The sequence below is a fragment of the Carcharodon carcharias genome, chromosome 1 (assembly GCF_017639515.1).
Source record: "Carcharodon carcharias isolate sCarCar2 chromosome 1, sCarCar2.pri, whole genome shotgun sequence".
Lineage (NCBI taxonomy): Eukaryota > Metazoa > Chordata > Chondrichthyes > Lamniformes > Lamnidae > Carcharodon > Carcharodon carcharias.
In genome coordinates, this window is record NC_054467.1 from 161,948,296 (window position 1) to 161,965,017 (window position 16,722).

At 38.9% G+C, this 16,722-nt stretch overlaps 2 protein-coding genes across 3 annotated transcripts in view; one reads left to right on the forward strand and one right to left on the reverse strand.

Annotated features, from left to right (window-relative positions):
* The window catches only part of cnot7 (CCR4-NOT transcription complex, subunit 7), a 52,775-nt gene extending 51,804 nt beyond the window's left edge, over window positions 1-971 (reverse strand). Inside the window, exon 1 of the mRNA XM_041193503.1 lies at window positions 848-971. The gene's annotated coding sequence lies outside the window, so the exon portion shown is untranslated. The remainder of the gene's footprint in view (window positions 1-847) is intronic.
* Window positions 972-1,211: 240 nt separating this feature from the next.
* vps37a (VPS37A subunit of ESCRT-I) overlaps window positions 1,212-16,722 on the forward strand; it is a 36,863-nt gene continuing 21,352 nt past the window's right edge. For both annotated transcript variants that reach the window (XM_041188144.1, XM_041188136.1), the window contains exons 1-4: window positions 1,212-1,456; window positions 8,925-8,999; window positions 12,049-12,166; window positions 13,230-13,330. In XM_041188144.1, coding sequence (XP_041044078.1) covers window positions 1,341-1,456; window positions 8,925-8,999; window positions 12,049-12,166; window positions 13,230-13,330 — 410 coding nt within the window. In that variant the 5' untranslated portion in view covers window positions 1,212-1,340. The remainder of the gene's footprint in view (window positions 1,457-8,924; window positions 9,000-12,048; window positions 12,167-13,229; window positions 13,331-16,722) is intronic.

Genomic DNA, 16,722 nt, shown 5'->3' on the forward strand with positions numbered 1-16,722 from the left:
TTCAAAAGTACAATCAAAATTATATTAAAAAAGTTTGGGAACATCTTCCAAGCTACCAAAATCGTTACAGCCTATCAAAACAGATAATCTAAAAATCTTTCTGTAGTGAATGCACATCTCATTGAAGTCACTGCCATATAATTAAGCTCTACTTTCAGAGGCCATGACAAGACTTTAAAATCAAAGTTCTGAATACACTATAGGGTTACAATCCATGTACCTAAACTCCAAATAAAACTGACCATGACAAAAATCAATAACACTACACAAAACAAAATCGCAATATAGTTATACTACTTTCAATGACTGATACTTGAAAAGGCCATTGCAATATTTGACTCGGAGGTTTTAAACATTAAATAAACGGTGGCTGTTTATTTTTAAGTTTCTGTTGGGGTTGAATTTAATCCTTTACCATCACCAAACTGGCTCCGGCTGAAGATAATTATTTCGATGGTGATAAAATTCGATGTTTGAATGTGTTAAATATCAGGGACGTGTAATTTATTTTAAAACATGCCCCATTCCCACACTGTCTCGCCAAGTCAACAGTTAACTTTGTTCTACAATCCATTCCCAACATATTTTAATCATGTTATGTACAGGCGGAAGCCTGCAGCCATATTTTGGTCACGTTGACTATCCTTTATAAAACACCAGCCTAACGGTTTTGAGAAGGTCCAGTTCTGGACAGAAGTCGTTTGTTATTATCACTCAGACACACGGTTTGGGGAAGAGGGAATTCTGTCGCTTTCAGATGGAAATGAACATCCCAAGCAAAAAAAACCCAGTAGCTCTATTGCGAACACAAATTTATGAGTTGCAGTTTCTTGAGCGTTCATTTTACCTGCGTCAGCCGGGAGCGGGCTCTGAAACTATTTAACTATTAAAATACAAGCCCGTCTCCTCACTGCCTCAATAACCCATTCGCATCCTCCATTACAGCCACCGCGCAACCCTCTGACGTCACTGAACCATGCGCATTCACCTTTCAACTTTACCCCGTGGAGTTAAACAAACAGAATCTAAAACGAACTTCCGTTAGAGAAAGCTAAACTTCGTGTATTACAAGTTAAAAAAGTCACAGTTTGACTCTTGAAGGATTATAATTTGATTTGGCTCAGTTGAGGGGAGAGACGTCAACATGGATTCTGATGACGTATTACACAGTGTAGGAGCTCGGTGTGGGGAAGCGGGATTTGCGCAGTCGCAGTCCGGGTCTAGAGCGGCTGATCCTCGCGCGGATATGAGGAGTTCAGTCGACCTGTCAGTTCATTAGTCTGAGCCGTGTTTTCTCTGCTTGTTGGGACTGGGCCCGGAGTCCTGTTGAGGCCTGGAGCATGAACTGGATTTTGTCGAAAAGCGGCGGCAGTAGCGCAGGACATCTGCCGCCTCTCACCAATTTACAGAAGCAGCGCCAGCGGCAGATCGAGTCGGTGAAAAGCTCACACAGTGGGTGAGTGAGGAGCCTGGCACGGCCCCGCACTGCAGTGCCCCGGGTATTTAACCCTGTTTGTGTTGGTGTTCGGCGTTGTGAACTTGGTGGCTTTGGCCTCCGATCATAGTAAATGGGAGAGTTTCCATGGGAAATGTTTCTCTGGAGGTCAATCAGCCTTCCTGAAATTTCTCCTGAGTCCCTGTCTCCATGATTATTATATATGTGCATCTAAAAGATTATATGGAACCTATATATAACATGAATAACATATGGTATCTGTGGATCAGTTCTTAACAATGAAAAGCGAGAAATGCATCCCCCTCACTCCACCGAGTGTTAGAAATAACGTAAAGATTGCTACTTTCAGAAAATCATCATTTCTAGCTCTTTATTTTAAAAAAGCCTTTATGATACGAATTAGTGAAGCATGTATTCAGCACAACAGTCAGTCTAACACTGAAATTCTATTACAACGGTAGTACATGAATGACTATAGTAATTGAAAGCAAAATGATTACTCGACAAATGTTTAGATATAAAGAAGCGATCGTATATGTTGTATTGTAAATGATGTATTGGTTACATATAAATGTGACTGCTCTATTAGTCAATGTCAGTTTAATGATAATTGGGAAGTGGTTTTATGATTTGGCGAAAGAGTAGTAGTTTCATCTTTTGTTCATGAAATCATTTCATCATGTTTGTTAGCGTCCTCACAAATGTTGCGTGTCTTTTCAAAAGGGCATAGTTCACAGAGGTTAAACCACTCTTGTGCTCATGATAATTGACAGTTAAATCTTTTTGTTGTGGGGATGATTTTGGCTGCACGGGCAGAAGTTATTAACCCTTTAGGAATTCAGCTCTAAAACCAAGCATTCACATTTTAGTACCTCAAACGTTGATGTCCCTTTTATTTTCACTTGGTTGTTTATATAATTTGAAATGGGAGGGATTTAAGTTTTGTTGCCGAAATCCATCTCACTCAGAAGCTTAAAATTATATTTTGTCTTTGCTGAACATGAACGTTCTCTGTTTTTAGGAAACCAACGTATTTCAATAACACTCATGCGATATATTGTATATACATAAAGGGCTGAGATGGTGCCTCATCTCATGGTCATGTGAAATATGATTTTAGGCTCTAGTTTCATTTTGTAAAGGTACATGTCCGACTGCATCAATATCTTGTGACCAGCAACTTTGAAAATATTTCAGAGCCATAAACTGTGCCGTTGTTTTAATCCCTATTAGTCATGTGATACTAACATCATTTGTTCCTCGCTGAAACTCATTCACAAGGGTTAATTAACAAGGAATGGCGATATATTTACAAGTCAGAATGGCGAGTGACTTGGAGGGCAACTTCTAGGTGTTGGTGTTCCCATCTATCTGATGCCATTGTCCTTCTAGATGATAGTGGTCAGTGGTTTGGAAGGTACTATCGAAGGAGCTTGGTGAAGTCCTGCAGTACATCTTGTAGGTGGTACACACTGCTGCTACTGTGCGTTGGTGGTGGAGAGAGTGAATGTTTGTGGATATGGTGCCAATCAAGCGGACTGCTTTGACCTGTATGGTGTCAAGTTTCTTGAGTGTTGTGGGCGCTGCACTCATCCAGGCAAGTGGGGAGTATTCCATCACATTCCTGACTTGTGCCTTGCAGATGATGGACAGGCTTTGGGGAGTCAGGAGATGGGTTACTCATTGCACTATTCCTAGCCTCTGGCCTGCTTTTGACTAGCCATATAAATACTGTGGCTACCGGTTCAGTCTCTGGTCAGTGTAACCCCCAGGATGTTGATAGTGGGGAATTCAGTGATGGTAATGCCATTGAACATCAAGGGGGAAGATGGTTGAATTCTCTCTTGTTGGATATAGTGCAAATGTTACTTTCTACTTGTCAGCCCAAGCCTGGATATTGTCTAGGTCTTGCATTTGAACATGGACTGCTTCAATATCTGAGGAGTCGTAAATGGTGCTGAACATTGTGTGATCATCAGCGAACATCCCCACTTCTGACTTTATGATAGAAGTAAGGTCATTGATGAAGCAGCTGAAGATGGTTGGGCTGAGAACGCTACCCTGAGGAGCTCCTGCAGTGATGTCCTGGCGCTGAGATGACTGACCTCCAACAGCCACCACCATCTTCCTTTGTGCTAGGTATGACTCCAACCAGCAGAGAGTTTTTCCCTGATTCCCATTGACTCCAATTTTTCTAGGGCTCCTTGATGCCACACTCGGTCAAATGCTGCCTTGATGTCAAGGGTAGTCACTCTCACCTCACCTCAGGAGTTCAGCTCTTTTGTTCATGTTTGAACCAAGGCTGTAATGAGGTCAGGAGCTGAGTGGTCCTGGTGGAAACCAAACTGGGCATCAGTGAGCAGGTTATTGCTAAGCAAGTGCCATGTGATAGCACTGTTGATAGCACCCTTTCATTACTTTACCGATGATTGAGAGTAGACTGATGGGGTAATAACTGGCTGAATTGGATTTGTCCTGCTTTTTGTGTACAGGACATACCTGGCCAATTTTCCACATTGTCGGATAGATGCCAGTGTTGTAGATGTACTGGAACAGCTTCTAAATTTGCATTTCTTAAATATGCATCGTTTGTTCCTCTTTAATATTCTAGATTTTCTGTAACTTTAATGTTCCCAATCTTTGGAGATTCTGTTATGTGCCAGTTATGAAAATTTAGAATGCTTTTTCTCATGTTGACTCAGTTATCTGCTCTAGAGTGATATAAGTGGCAAGTTTTGTACCTCTGTACTTGGGCAAGGCAGAACTCGTACTTCAATCCCATCTTGTTGGGCTTGGAAGTAAAAATATTAAAACAATCAAAGCTTTAGAACCTATAGAGAAATGTATTTAACGGGATAGTTGCAGATTTCAAGAAGACAGACAGACTGTCTCATGGCAGACACTACTTACTGCAGAAATGAGTGATGCGGTTTAGAGGGAAGAATAGAGAGAGGCAATACAAACTAAATGGTACAATTTTACTGTGGTTGTAGGAACAGAGATCTTGCACATACAGAAATCTGTAAAGGCAGCTGCACAACTCAGTAAGGCTTTATAAATATAAACATGAAATACAAAGGCAATAAAGTTATGTTAAACCTTTCAAGATTGATAGTAAGGTCTCAGCGAGATTATTGTCAAATTCTGAGCACCACACTTTAGGAAGGATTGAAGATCTTGAGGGAGGGTTCAGAAGAGAATTTACCAGAATAATACTAGGGATGAGCAACTACAGTTATGCAGAGAGAATAGAGAAGGATTGTTCTTTTTAGATCTAGTAGGTTAAGGGTAAATTTCATAGAGATGTTCTAAATTATGATGGGTTTTCATAGAATAAATAGAATCTGTTTCCATTGATAGAAGGATTGGTAAGCAGAGGACTCATTTGGGTGAATTAGGAAAAGAATCAGCAGAAAGATGAGTTGTTTTTATGCAGCAAACTGTAATCTGTAAAGCCGCCTTCTATGCTGTATGCTTCTAGGATGAGAATGTGATGACAAGGCATCTTAAAACAACAGAATTTGTTGCAATAAGTTTCTATTAGAACATAATCTGTTCATTTTTTTGATAACTGACCTCATAGAAAACCAATGCAACATTTTGCAATGTATATACCAGTAATTTTTTTTTACAAGGGGTGCAGTAGTACCATTGAATTATTAAATTAATGCAATGTTGAGTAGTAGTAAATTAATAAAATTAATAAACCTCTGGGATCACCAATGAACTGATAAATCAATGCCGCAATAGTTGCCAGTAAACTGCTTTAAAGAAACAGCAAAAATGAACAAATTAATGGAAATGAGCATTGGAGAAATTAATAAATCCATACAGCAGCAGAACACCAACAAATTAATCAAGTAATGGACACCAGTAATTGGCTTCACCAGCCTTTTACTTTTCAAAGCAAAGTGAATGTTTTCTAAACCTATAAAGTTTACAAAAGAGTTTATGAAAGAACGAGTAAACTTGGCAGCTAAGAGAGGATTTTTGAGAAGGCACATGTATGCTTGTGTATACTTCATGTATATACATGTATAGTATGTATAATATAATGTATAGATTCCTGTTTTTTCATCAACATAAAATGGTTGAGATAAAATTTCCCTTGCCTGCCTGCAGTGGAGAGCAGGACTGGTTAAGGAGTAGAGCCCATGGTCAGGTCGGGGATTAAGGCAGGTCCAAATGTTGTGATGTATGAACATGTGTCTGAAAGATTCACTGGGTCAGGCGTTATGTTATAGGCAGTAACAGACCCCGATACTAACTGCTGTATTCACCAGGGGCAACAAACAGGGTAATAGGCTGATCTTGAAATCAACCAACCAGTCACTATACTACTGGGGCAGCGTGGGGGAGATCCGGTAGTTTAGATTAGGTCAGGCTCCAGTTTGAAATCTAGAAAGTTCAGGTTACTGGAAATGTTATTGGAGATCTGTAAACTGTTTACTGTGCTAGTCAGACTAGCTTGTACAACAAGTTATTTATGTAGCACCGTTATTGTAATGAAACATCCCAAGGTGCTTCACAGGAGCATGAAATAACAAAGTATGACTTCAGGGAGATATTTAGTCAGGTGACCAGAAGCTTGGTCGAGCTGCTAGGTTTTAAGGAGTGTCTTAAAGAAGGAAAGTGAGGTAAAGGGGTATTCCAGAGCTTAGGGCTGAGACAACTGAAGGCACAGACACCAATGCTGAAGCAAGTAAAATTGAGAATCCACAAAAGACCAGAATTAGAGGAGCTTAAATATCTCCAAGGGTTGTTGTGCTGGAGGAGATTACTGTGATAAGGAGTGGTGAAGCCATGGAGCAATTTGAAAACAAGTTGAGAATTTTAAAAGCAAGACATTGCCATCATTCACTCCATGGTCAAGCATTGAGCACAGGAGTGACAGGGGAATGGGACTTGATGTGAATTAAAACATGGGCAGCAGAGTTTTAGATGACATCAAGTTTATGAAGGAAAGAATGTGAGAGATGTTATGCTCCTTCTATCGGGTCGCTTTGCTCAGCGAATATGGTTACACGCCTATCTACTAGTGAGTGAGTTGGTAATCAAGATGATGCAGACGAAGAGACCATTGTAAGATGAAGCACATGCTGTCCATTAACATAAGTAATGGAGCACTAACATGTGCTTCTGAAACCAAACAGTTTTCTAAAACTGCTGATTAACGATATAGCCAGCGCTACACAGCAATTGGGTAATACAATCATGTGGTCAATTTGCTCATATTCTATTAAAGGTGTATTGCACCTCAGATTACCATAAGAGACCAGCCAGGGGAGTGTTGGAATAGTCAAGACTAGAGGTAACAAAGGCATGACTGAGGATCTCAGCAGCAGATGAGCTGAGGCAGGGGTGAAGTTAGGCAATGATACACAGGTGGAAATAAGTGGTCTTAGCGATGGCATGCATATGAGGTCAGAAGCTCATCTATGGATCAAATGTGACACCAAGGTTGCAAATAGATTGGCTTAATCTAAGACAATTGCCATGGGGAGGGATGGAGTCAGTAGCTAGGGAATGGAGTTTGGCTTGGGGACTGAAATGGCTTTGGCCTGCCCAATAATTAGAGGAAATTTCTGCTCATCCTGTACTAAATGTTGTGGATATCAAATAAGCAGTCTGATCATTTAGCAATAGTGGAGGACTTGAGAGGTGGTGGTGAGGTAGAGCTGGGTGTCACCAGAGTATACGTGAATACCAACGCTGTGTTTTGGCTGATGTTTCAGAGGGGCAGTATGTAGATGAGAGATAGGACGGTCCAAGGATATATCTCCAGATTCTCTACAGTTCTGGTCAGCAAGAAACAAGAGGAATATTTAAGTACTTGGGACAGTGCAGAGAAAGATCATGAAGCTTAGCTCCAGTACAAGTAGTGCCAGTTATCAAGAAAAAACTAGTGAGAAATTGAGGATGTTGCTTTAAATTAGAAGAGTAGGACAAGGAGTCACTGGTTCAAACTTAAAGGCAAATGTCGGACTGATTATCAATTTTTTTCATCATTCAATGTGTTGATAACCTTTAGTGTAAACTATCAAAGTAATTGAGGCATGAGCTGTGCAATTATTGAACACTCTATCAATGTAAGATGTGTGCCAGTATATGAGTGTAGTTATAGTAATTAAGCTATATTGGCAGTTTCTATTATAAATGTGGTCAAAGGAATTTATGAAAGTGTTGCAAGAAATTGTGTGGATGTAAGATTTTTCATGTATTAGAATGCTATAGAAGGGCAGTTCCAACCTCCTTACAGGTAAAATAAGGTATTTTTTCATTTTACCTACTATAACTTTTACCATTTATAATCCTGTCCAAGCTGAACTATAAAGTTCCTAGAGTAGAAGTGTGTGCAACTTATATAATTTTCAGCACAGAAATGGGCTACTCGGTTGATAAGTCTGCCAATGTTTATGCTCCACACAAGTTTCCTTGCACCATTTCATCTCACCCTATCGACATATCCTTCTGTTTTATTCTCCCTCACTTAATTATTTCGTTTCCTCGTCTATGAATCGGGTAATATGGTTATTAAAGGTAGCTGCCAAATGGATTTTTTTTAATTAAGGGACAAACTGAATCTTTTGACTTTCTATCTTATGTCATAGAATACAAAAGTCAAAGCAATATTAGATTTAGGCAAGGCTGCAGTTGTAGCATTGTTTACTGTTTTGGCACCCCATCATAGAAAGGATATGAAAACAGTTGAAAAAATGCAGCGTGAATTCACTAGGATGTTACTGGAGATCAGTTGGTTATGAACTGAGGCTTGTAAAGTTGGGGATTTCTTCATTTCTCCATAACCACTGAGGACATTAAGGGGTAACTAAATAAAAGCCTTCAAGATTATTAAGGTTGATGCAGACCGGTATTAAGTGTGCAGAAATGTAAGATAGTCACATAATGGGAGGTTAGAAAAACAAATTACAAATCATTACTAGAATTGTAGCAATCTCTACCACAAACCAATGTTAAAGTGGGCTCTATGAATTAGTTTACAGAAGAATAAGATAGCTACTGTGGAAAAAGAAATGTTTAAAATATTCTGAAGCAATTAAGATAATGGGCTTGAACTTGTTTGAGAGAAACAGCAAAGAATTGATCGACCAATCGCCTGTTTCTTTGCTATAGCATTCAATTAAACCAATTTACAGAATAAGAAGTGTAACGTGGAATTGCCCTGATGAATGTCATTTTGTTTGTGTGTGTGCATGTGAATATATGTATTGGAGTGCAAAGTGAGACTTCAGAAACTCACTCAACAGCACCAAAGGCTGACGAGCCTGTAAGTACGTCATTGCAGGCAACTGTTTGCACATAGGATTTCCACGCAAGTTATTTTTCAATCAGCAGTTTCAATGTTAAATGACATGATTTTTGGTCAAACTTTAATGTCAACAAGTATATTTGTATATTATAACAATATTATTCTTAACACCAATTACAATTCTATTTGTTTGTGTAGTATTGTGGAAATACAGAAGGATGTGGAATACAGATTGCCTTTCACAACGAACAATAAAACAATCAATTTGAACATGTAAGTATAAAAAAGCTCAAGTTTGAGATACACATTTTACATGAAGTACATTCATACAACTATATTTTTCACTTGTATGGTCAGGAAGATATAATAATGTGATTGGAATTTATTGGAAAATAGTAGTATCTGTGTCCATATGTGTGTATGAGGCTTAATTGGATTAAAGGCAACTGGCCTGGAGGCTTTGTAACAAAAGATAAGCTAGGTTAAGTAGGTAAACGTGGGAGATGTTTAGAATGTAAAGCGTAAAAGGGCATTTGCATTTATTAAATAAAGCAAACTAGATTGTTTTCAAAGGAGGGGTGAAATGTGTCACCTAGCCAGGTGAAGTTCAGAAAGTGTTTATATTATTCCCAAAGATTACTGGTAAAATTGGTACTATGATAAATTTTTATGATCAGAGAGGTAAAGTCCAAAGACATAGTGAAACAATGGAAATTTGCATTCAAAGGGGCAAACATGTGTAAAGGAGCGAAGGCTGTGTATAAGGGTAGGCATTTTAAGATCTAACAAGTGTGAAATGCCTTCAGCATTTAAGCCTCAAGCTGCTGTCTACAGAGAACTGAAGTTAAGGAAACTCACTTAGATTGGATTGTTCAGGGTATCATGTTTCTTTGCTTGGGTCTTTTAAAATCTGTGTTTTACTGTTGCCTTAATGGAGGTGTAACTGCGAGTCAGTATAATTAGGGGATTTAGAAGTTATTCTAGTAGTAATTTGTAGACATATGTATATGCTTAAAATCACTTATCTTATTAATAAATGTTTAGTCTAGTTTTGTAAAAACCTACAGGGCTCAGTGGTCTTATTACTACTGAATTCAAAGCCCACATCTTGAAACGTACAAATTGCAAAAATAGTTGTGGCAGTTGTCTCAAGTTTCCCACTGGGATTTAAACAACTCAGCATTTACCATCAGCTGTGTCATAACACATATACATTAGGAATAAAATCCAGAAGAACTAATTAGACTTTAATAGCTTTAACATGCTCCTGCCATATTGGCAGCCTGCTATTTCTTGGAAAGGTCAGTGTGGTGGAAGGTTTGAAATAATTAGAGCGTTTTATTTCTTGAAGAATGGCATGTTTGTTGGGTTGAAAGCTCTGTCAATAGAGGTTTCAGGTTCCTAATGAGAAGGGTTGAGTTCAAATGTTGACATCACTTGATCAAATTGACTTATTTCCTTGATTAATAAGCTGCGGCGCTAAAACAAAAACAGGAAAAAGGTCATTCAGCATCTGTGGCTGGTTTTAGGCAGAGTCCTTAGAAGTGGGGAAAAAATGAAAGAAATGCAAGTATTTTATTCAAGTCAGAAGAAAGGGAGGGGGAAAAGAACAAATAGTTAGTGCCTTCCATCCTGCTTTTTCATATAAAAAGCAGGAGATTGTTAGATGAAGTAGATCTGTCAAGCAATAGGGAAACATCTGTTTTATTAAAAAAGTGAAAAGCTGTGATGAGAGGCCCACTGAAGGAAAAATGTGACAAAATAGAAGAAATTGAAAGCTAAGTAAACCTTCAAATCAGGCCTTGGAGTTCAAACAGTGGATCCGTTAGTCCTGAAATGTGTATTTGGTGAAAAAGTGAGTTTCTGCTACTCTCACAAACAAAAACAGAAAGCTTTAAAAATGGAGATGAGTAGAATACAAGAGATGACCATTATGTTTTTCAAAGAGTGGAAAGAACTTTCTAATGATTAGCATTCCTAAGCAGGAGTAAATTAATTGTCACAAAAAAAGCAAGAAATCTAAATATTTGTTTTAAGGTTATAGATTTCACAGCCAATCTAGACTTGGATGATCTGTTTTAATTTTTCCTTTCCTATCTTTGTATTGATTTGTCCTTGCTTATTCTTCATTTTTCGGTTGTGAAGATGGATCCTGCCCAAAGGCATAGATCTGCCTTTTCTCCACAGATATAAGATGACCTTGGGCAGCATTTTCCGGTCGGCGAGCAGGTGCAGGGCCCGCTTGCCGATGCGTAAAATGACATGGGGTGATGTGGGGCATGCGTCCCAACGTCACTCTGCAACATTTAGATTTTCAATTCGGCGGGCACACAGCCTGGTTGGCTGCTTGCCCACTGAACTGTCAACGGCCTATTATGACCATTAAAAAACTAATTAATGAACTTAATGGGCATGCCCATCCAACCTTAAGGTTGGTGGGCAGGCGGGGAGGCCAGGCGGCCTTCGGATAATGCATGAACCTCGTCGGGCAGGATGAGGTTTCATGTAAGATTTAAAATTTCACAATTTTCTAATAAAAGTAGTGGACATGTCCCATCTCATGTGACAGTTTCACATGAGGGGACATGTTCTTAAGTTTTTTTTCCGTCTTTAATTAGGTTTTTAAAAGTAACATTGATCTCCCTGAGACAGCACTTTGCCTCAGGAAGACCTGTGTGCTCTTTCGCACATGCGCGAAAGAATGCACTTCCGGCTCAGGGAATCCACCCCCCCCCCCACCCCCCACCCACCCACCACCACCACCACCATCATCCGTACAGGGAACGCACTGCGCTTCTGGGCAGGCGTCACGCTAGGCGGGCCTTAATTGGCCCGCCCACGTAAAATGGCAGCGCACCCAATCGGGAACCTGCCCACTACCACACAACCTCCCCCCGATTGGAGGGAGGATGCTGCCTCTTGTGTTTCCAGAGTTTTCAGTTTTTATCTACATTGATAGTTTTGTCCTTCCTAAAAGAAGTGAATTAATTGGAACCTGTTCTGGAGTGCAAAAAGGAATTGTAGGTTTTGATATTTAGCTTGTTAAAAACTCAGTTTGACTCAATCAGACTTGCCATATGAAAGAACGAATGAACATGGTGCGTGGATAGAGATAAATATATACCACTACTGCCAAAAAGGTTTGCAGAATGGTAATGGAAATTCATATCTTCATTTACATTTATAAACTATAATTATTTGTTTTTGAGTTAAAATTTTGTGATGTACACAAGTGACTCTATGTTTTTGTTTAAAGCCACTGTAAGATCTAGAAGGGATGGATACAGATTTTACTTCTAAATTTTTCCTTCTACAAATCTAGCTTGCTTCCTCCTCAGTTTCCACAAGAAAAGCCTGTGGTCTCAGTGTTCCCTCCAGTGAGGCATCATTTAGTGGACAAGCATAGTGGGACACTGGTGACGAGCCCACTGATTACAAATGTATGTAGACAATCTCATTTTTTTAACTCGCTCATTTTGTGAAGTATATAATTGTGTTGCTTTTCATCGTATTCATCTATTCCTAAATTCAGAATTCTTGTGTCTAGCGTGTCATATTTTAAATGGGTAGTAGCATGACATTGCTCACAGCATCCTGAAGGATATGCTGTTTTATAACAATAGGAGCTCCTACCATTCATAGAGAAATGTATTATATAATGCAAGTAGAACCACTAGAAAATTTTAAATAACATATCTAACTTACTACTCTTAATGAAGTTTTCGTTTGTAACAGTAGATTCAAAGACCCTTGAAGATGCCACCATGCGCAGAATGCCATGCAGATTGTACATTGGTTTGGGGCCGGGAGTAGTGTTTGTGTGGTGGGGTATGGAGTGATGCTCGGGGAATACCAAACTATTGAATAAAACTTAAAAAATAGAATTGAAAAAGTAGTAGATAAAAATTGCTGATCAAAGCTAAGTGCAAAGCAACGGAAAATTCTGAAGTAATAAGATTATGCATGTGAAAAATCAACAGAGGATCAATATAATAGAAAATAACTTGTCACCATATATCCAAATCACAAGCAGCACAGTTGAAAAATAAAAGTTGCTCAGCGAGGAAAGATTTGCAACTTGAAAGTAATAAATGTCTTCCTGCAATCCCCTACATTTACGTACAGATAAAGTGGTCCATTTATCCATGGAAACCCTACTTTTAATGTAACTCTTGCTGTAATCAGAATGTATTCAACCTATACCTTATCCAACTCATTAAATATTTCCCAGTACTGGTCTGTTGTTGGACCTGCCAGTTTTCCAACAGGTGAACTTGGGCTAGGTCTCCTTTCATCCCATTGAAATTGGCCGAATTTCTAGATCAGTATCTTTATTTTGCACTCCCTTTTTGTTTTACTTGATTGTAAAGGTAATTAGTTTATGGTTGCTATTACTTAATCTATATCTGTTATGTATTTTAGTTTGTTCCAATTATATCCCAATTGCTGTTTTTTAAATAATTAAAATCTTAATATACATTTTTTATTGATCTAATATTGAAGTTCGCCATGCATTCGGACCTTGGAAAAGTCATTCAGGCTGTCCTTGAAGAATTTTGGAAGAACCCTCCAGTGATAGCTTCAAGCTCAGCATCCTTTCCATAGTAAGTATGATCATCGTGTATGCTTCATCTTGGGTCAATGGTAACAAGCACACATTTGAGTTAGAAGGTTGTGGTTTCAAACTCAATCTAGGACTTGAGCACATAGCCTAGTGTAAAGCTTTAGTGTGGTACTTACGGAGTGCTACATTGTCAGGGATGGCATTTTGCAGATAAAAATATAACAGGAAATAAGAACATGAGTAGGTCTTCTGCTGTTCGAAATCTTTTCTGCCATTCAATAAGATAAGGACTGATCTTCAACCTTAACTCCATTCTTGCCAATCCCCATTTCCCTTAGATTCTTACACATCATGGGAATCAATCGACCTCAGCTCAGCCTTGAATATAATCAATGATTGAGCATCCATTGTTCTCTGTGGCAGAGAATACCAAAGATTCACAACTCCGAGTGAAGAAATTACTCATCTCAGTTTGAAATAACTGTGCCCTTAACCTGAGGTTATGCCCCCTTATTCTAGACTCTCGAACCAGGGGAAGCAGTCTCTCATCAGCTGTTCATTATTCTGCCATTTATACCTCTTCTAGACACTTCTTTTTCTATTTTTGTCCCACTACTATTCCCTTTGGGTCTGCAGAACAAACTCTTTAGTCATTTAATCTCTCCTGTCTTCCTCCCTATCACAGATCTTCCCTTTTGCTCTTTTTCAACCTGCCCCCACTTCACTTGTTTAAAACCTATTACATTTCTAAGTTCTCACAGTTCTGATGAAAGGTCATCAGCCTGAAACTTTAACTCTGTTTTCCTTTGCGTAGCTGCTGTCTGACCTGCTGAATACTTCCAGCATTTTCTATTTTTATTTCAGATTTCCAGCATCTGCTGTATTTTGCTTTTATGTTCTTACTGTTTTCTGTCCTCTAGCTAATCCTCTCTCCAGGCTAATATATTACCCCCAACCTCATGACCTTTATCTTGTCCCAGTACTTGTTAGTTATATCCTCAAAAAGCTCCAAAAGTTTAGTCAAATATGATCTCCCTTTCACAAGTCCATGTTGACACTGTCTAATCATATTATAATTTTCAAAATGCCCTGCTGCCAATTCCATAATACGGGATTCCAGTGTGTTTTTTTTTCTGACAACTGATGTCAGGATAACAGTCCTGTATTTCAATGTTTTCTCTCTTCTCCCCCATCCCCTTGCCTTCCTTTCTTGAATAGCAGTGTTACATTTGGTACTTTCCAAACCACTGGAACCATTCCAGATTCTTGGAATATCACAACCAGTGAATCCACTACCTTTGTAAGCACCTTTGTCAGAACTCCAGGATGTGTAGACCATTAGATCCAGGGGGTTTGTTGGCTTTTAGTCCCATTAATTTCTCCAGTACTTTTCTTCTACTAATATTAATTACTTTTAAGTTCCTCACTGTCATTAGACTGTTGGTTCCCCTTATTTCTGATATGGCTTTTGTGTCTTCTACTGTGAAGAGACAGGCACAAAATATTTGTTTAATATCCGTCATTTCCTTATTCTCTATTAATTCTTTCCTACCTCAGCTACTAAGATACCCACATTTACTTTCACTACTATCTTGCTTTATATTTTGGAAGCTCTTACAACTTGTGTTTATTTGTTGCTAGTTTACATTTATTCTATTTTTGACTTCTTTACCAATTTTTTGGTCATAAGAACATCAGAAATAGAAGCAGTAGGCCAATCTTTGCTTGTTCTAAAACTCTCAATCTTCAGGTTTATTATTTTTCTTGGCAATACTGTTGGCCTTTTTTTTTAATCTAATATTATCCTTAAACTCTTTAGTTTTGCCGTGGATAGATCACTTATTCCGTGGAATTTTTATTTGTCAATAAAATGTATATTTGAGATTTATGCAATATTTCTTTAAGTATTTGCTCCTGCTGATCTGCTATCAACGTTTTAATCTAGTTTCCCAATCTACTTTAGCCAACTTGCCCCTCTTACCTATGTAAGAGAGAGCCAGCTCTCTCTCTCTCTCTCTTCCTTCCTTCCTTCCTCCTCTCCCCCGCCCCCCCACCACCACCACCACCACCACCACCACCACCACCACCCCACACACACCTTAAACCAGCTTATATTTCAACTCTTTCTTGGACTTGAACTCAAGTTCTGTCGAAGGGTCATGAGGACTCGAAACGTCAACTCTTTTCTTCTCCGCCGATGCTGCCAGACCTGCTGAGTTTTTCCAGGTAATTCTGTTTTTGTTTTGGATTTCCAGCATCCGCAGTTTTTTTGTTTTTATCTCTGTACTATTACAGTGCCTTTGTTACAAGCTGCTCTTATTTCTTGGTTATTACTCTGTCCAGATGTGATGTTAAACTGAGTTCCTGCTTGGGTGTTCAGTTGAATTTGAAAGGTCCCATGGAACTAACGTAAGATCAGGAGAGCTTCCCCTGTTGTCCTGGTCAATATTTATCACCCGACCTACAGCTGCATCATCAAAAAAAACTGATTAACTGGTTATTTATCTCATTGCTGTTTGTGAGACCTTAATGTGCATGTTGTTGGTTGCTATATTTGTCAACATAACACCAGTGATGACAAAATAATTCAGGTGGTTGTGAATAGCTTTTGGATGCATATTGCAGATCTGAAAGGTGCTGTATAAATGTACATATTTTCCTAGGATGAACATTTTTGGTATCCCAGCACAATTGTGCAAGAAACTTGAACCAGCTTTCACTTTTTCCTTAATTTTGCAATAGTTCCTGTCAACCAATTTTTGTTCACATAATTGAACGAACTGATAGTCAAATGAGTTGCAGGGATTACACAATAAATGGATGTATACTAAGAGGGATAGATGAAGTGAGAGATCTTGGCGTACAAGTACACAGGTCCCTGAAGGCAGCAGTTCAAGTAGACAAGGTTGTAAAGAAGGCATATGGAATGCTCTCCTTCATTGGCAGAGGTATAGAATATAAAAGTAAGGATATAATGTTGGAATCGTATACAACACTGGTGAGGCCACAACTGGAGTATTGTGTGCAGTTCTGGTCACCACATTACAGGAAGGACATAGCTCTGGAGAAAGTGCAGAAGAGGTTTACAAGAATGTTGCCAGGGTTAGAAAAGAGTAGCTACGAGGAGAGATTGGATAGGTTGGGGTTATTTTCCTTAGAGCAAAGAAGGCTGAGAGGTGACTTGATTGAGGTGTACAAAATTATGAGGGGAATAGATAGTAGACAGGATAAAATTGTTTTCCTTGGTGGAGAATTCTAGAACCAGCAGACATAGATTCAAGATAAGTGGCAGAAGGTGTAGGGGGGACATAAGGAAGAACTTTTTTACCCAGAGGGTAGTGGTTGTTTGGAATTCGCTGCTCAAGTTGGTGGTAGAGGCAGAAACTCTAAACTCTTTTAAGAAGTACCTGGATCTGCACCTTAAGTGCTGTA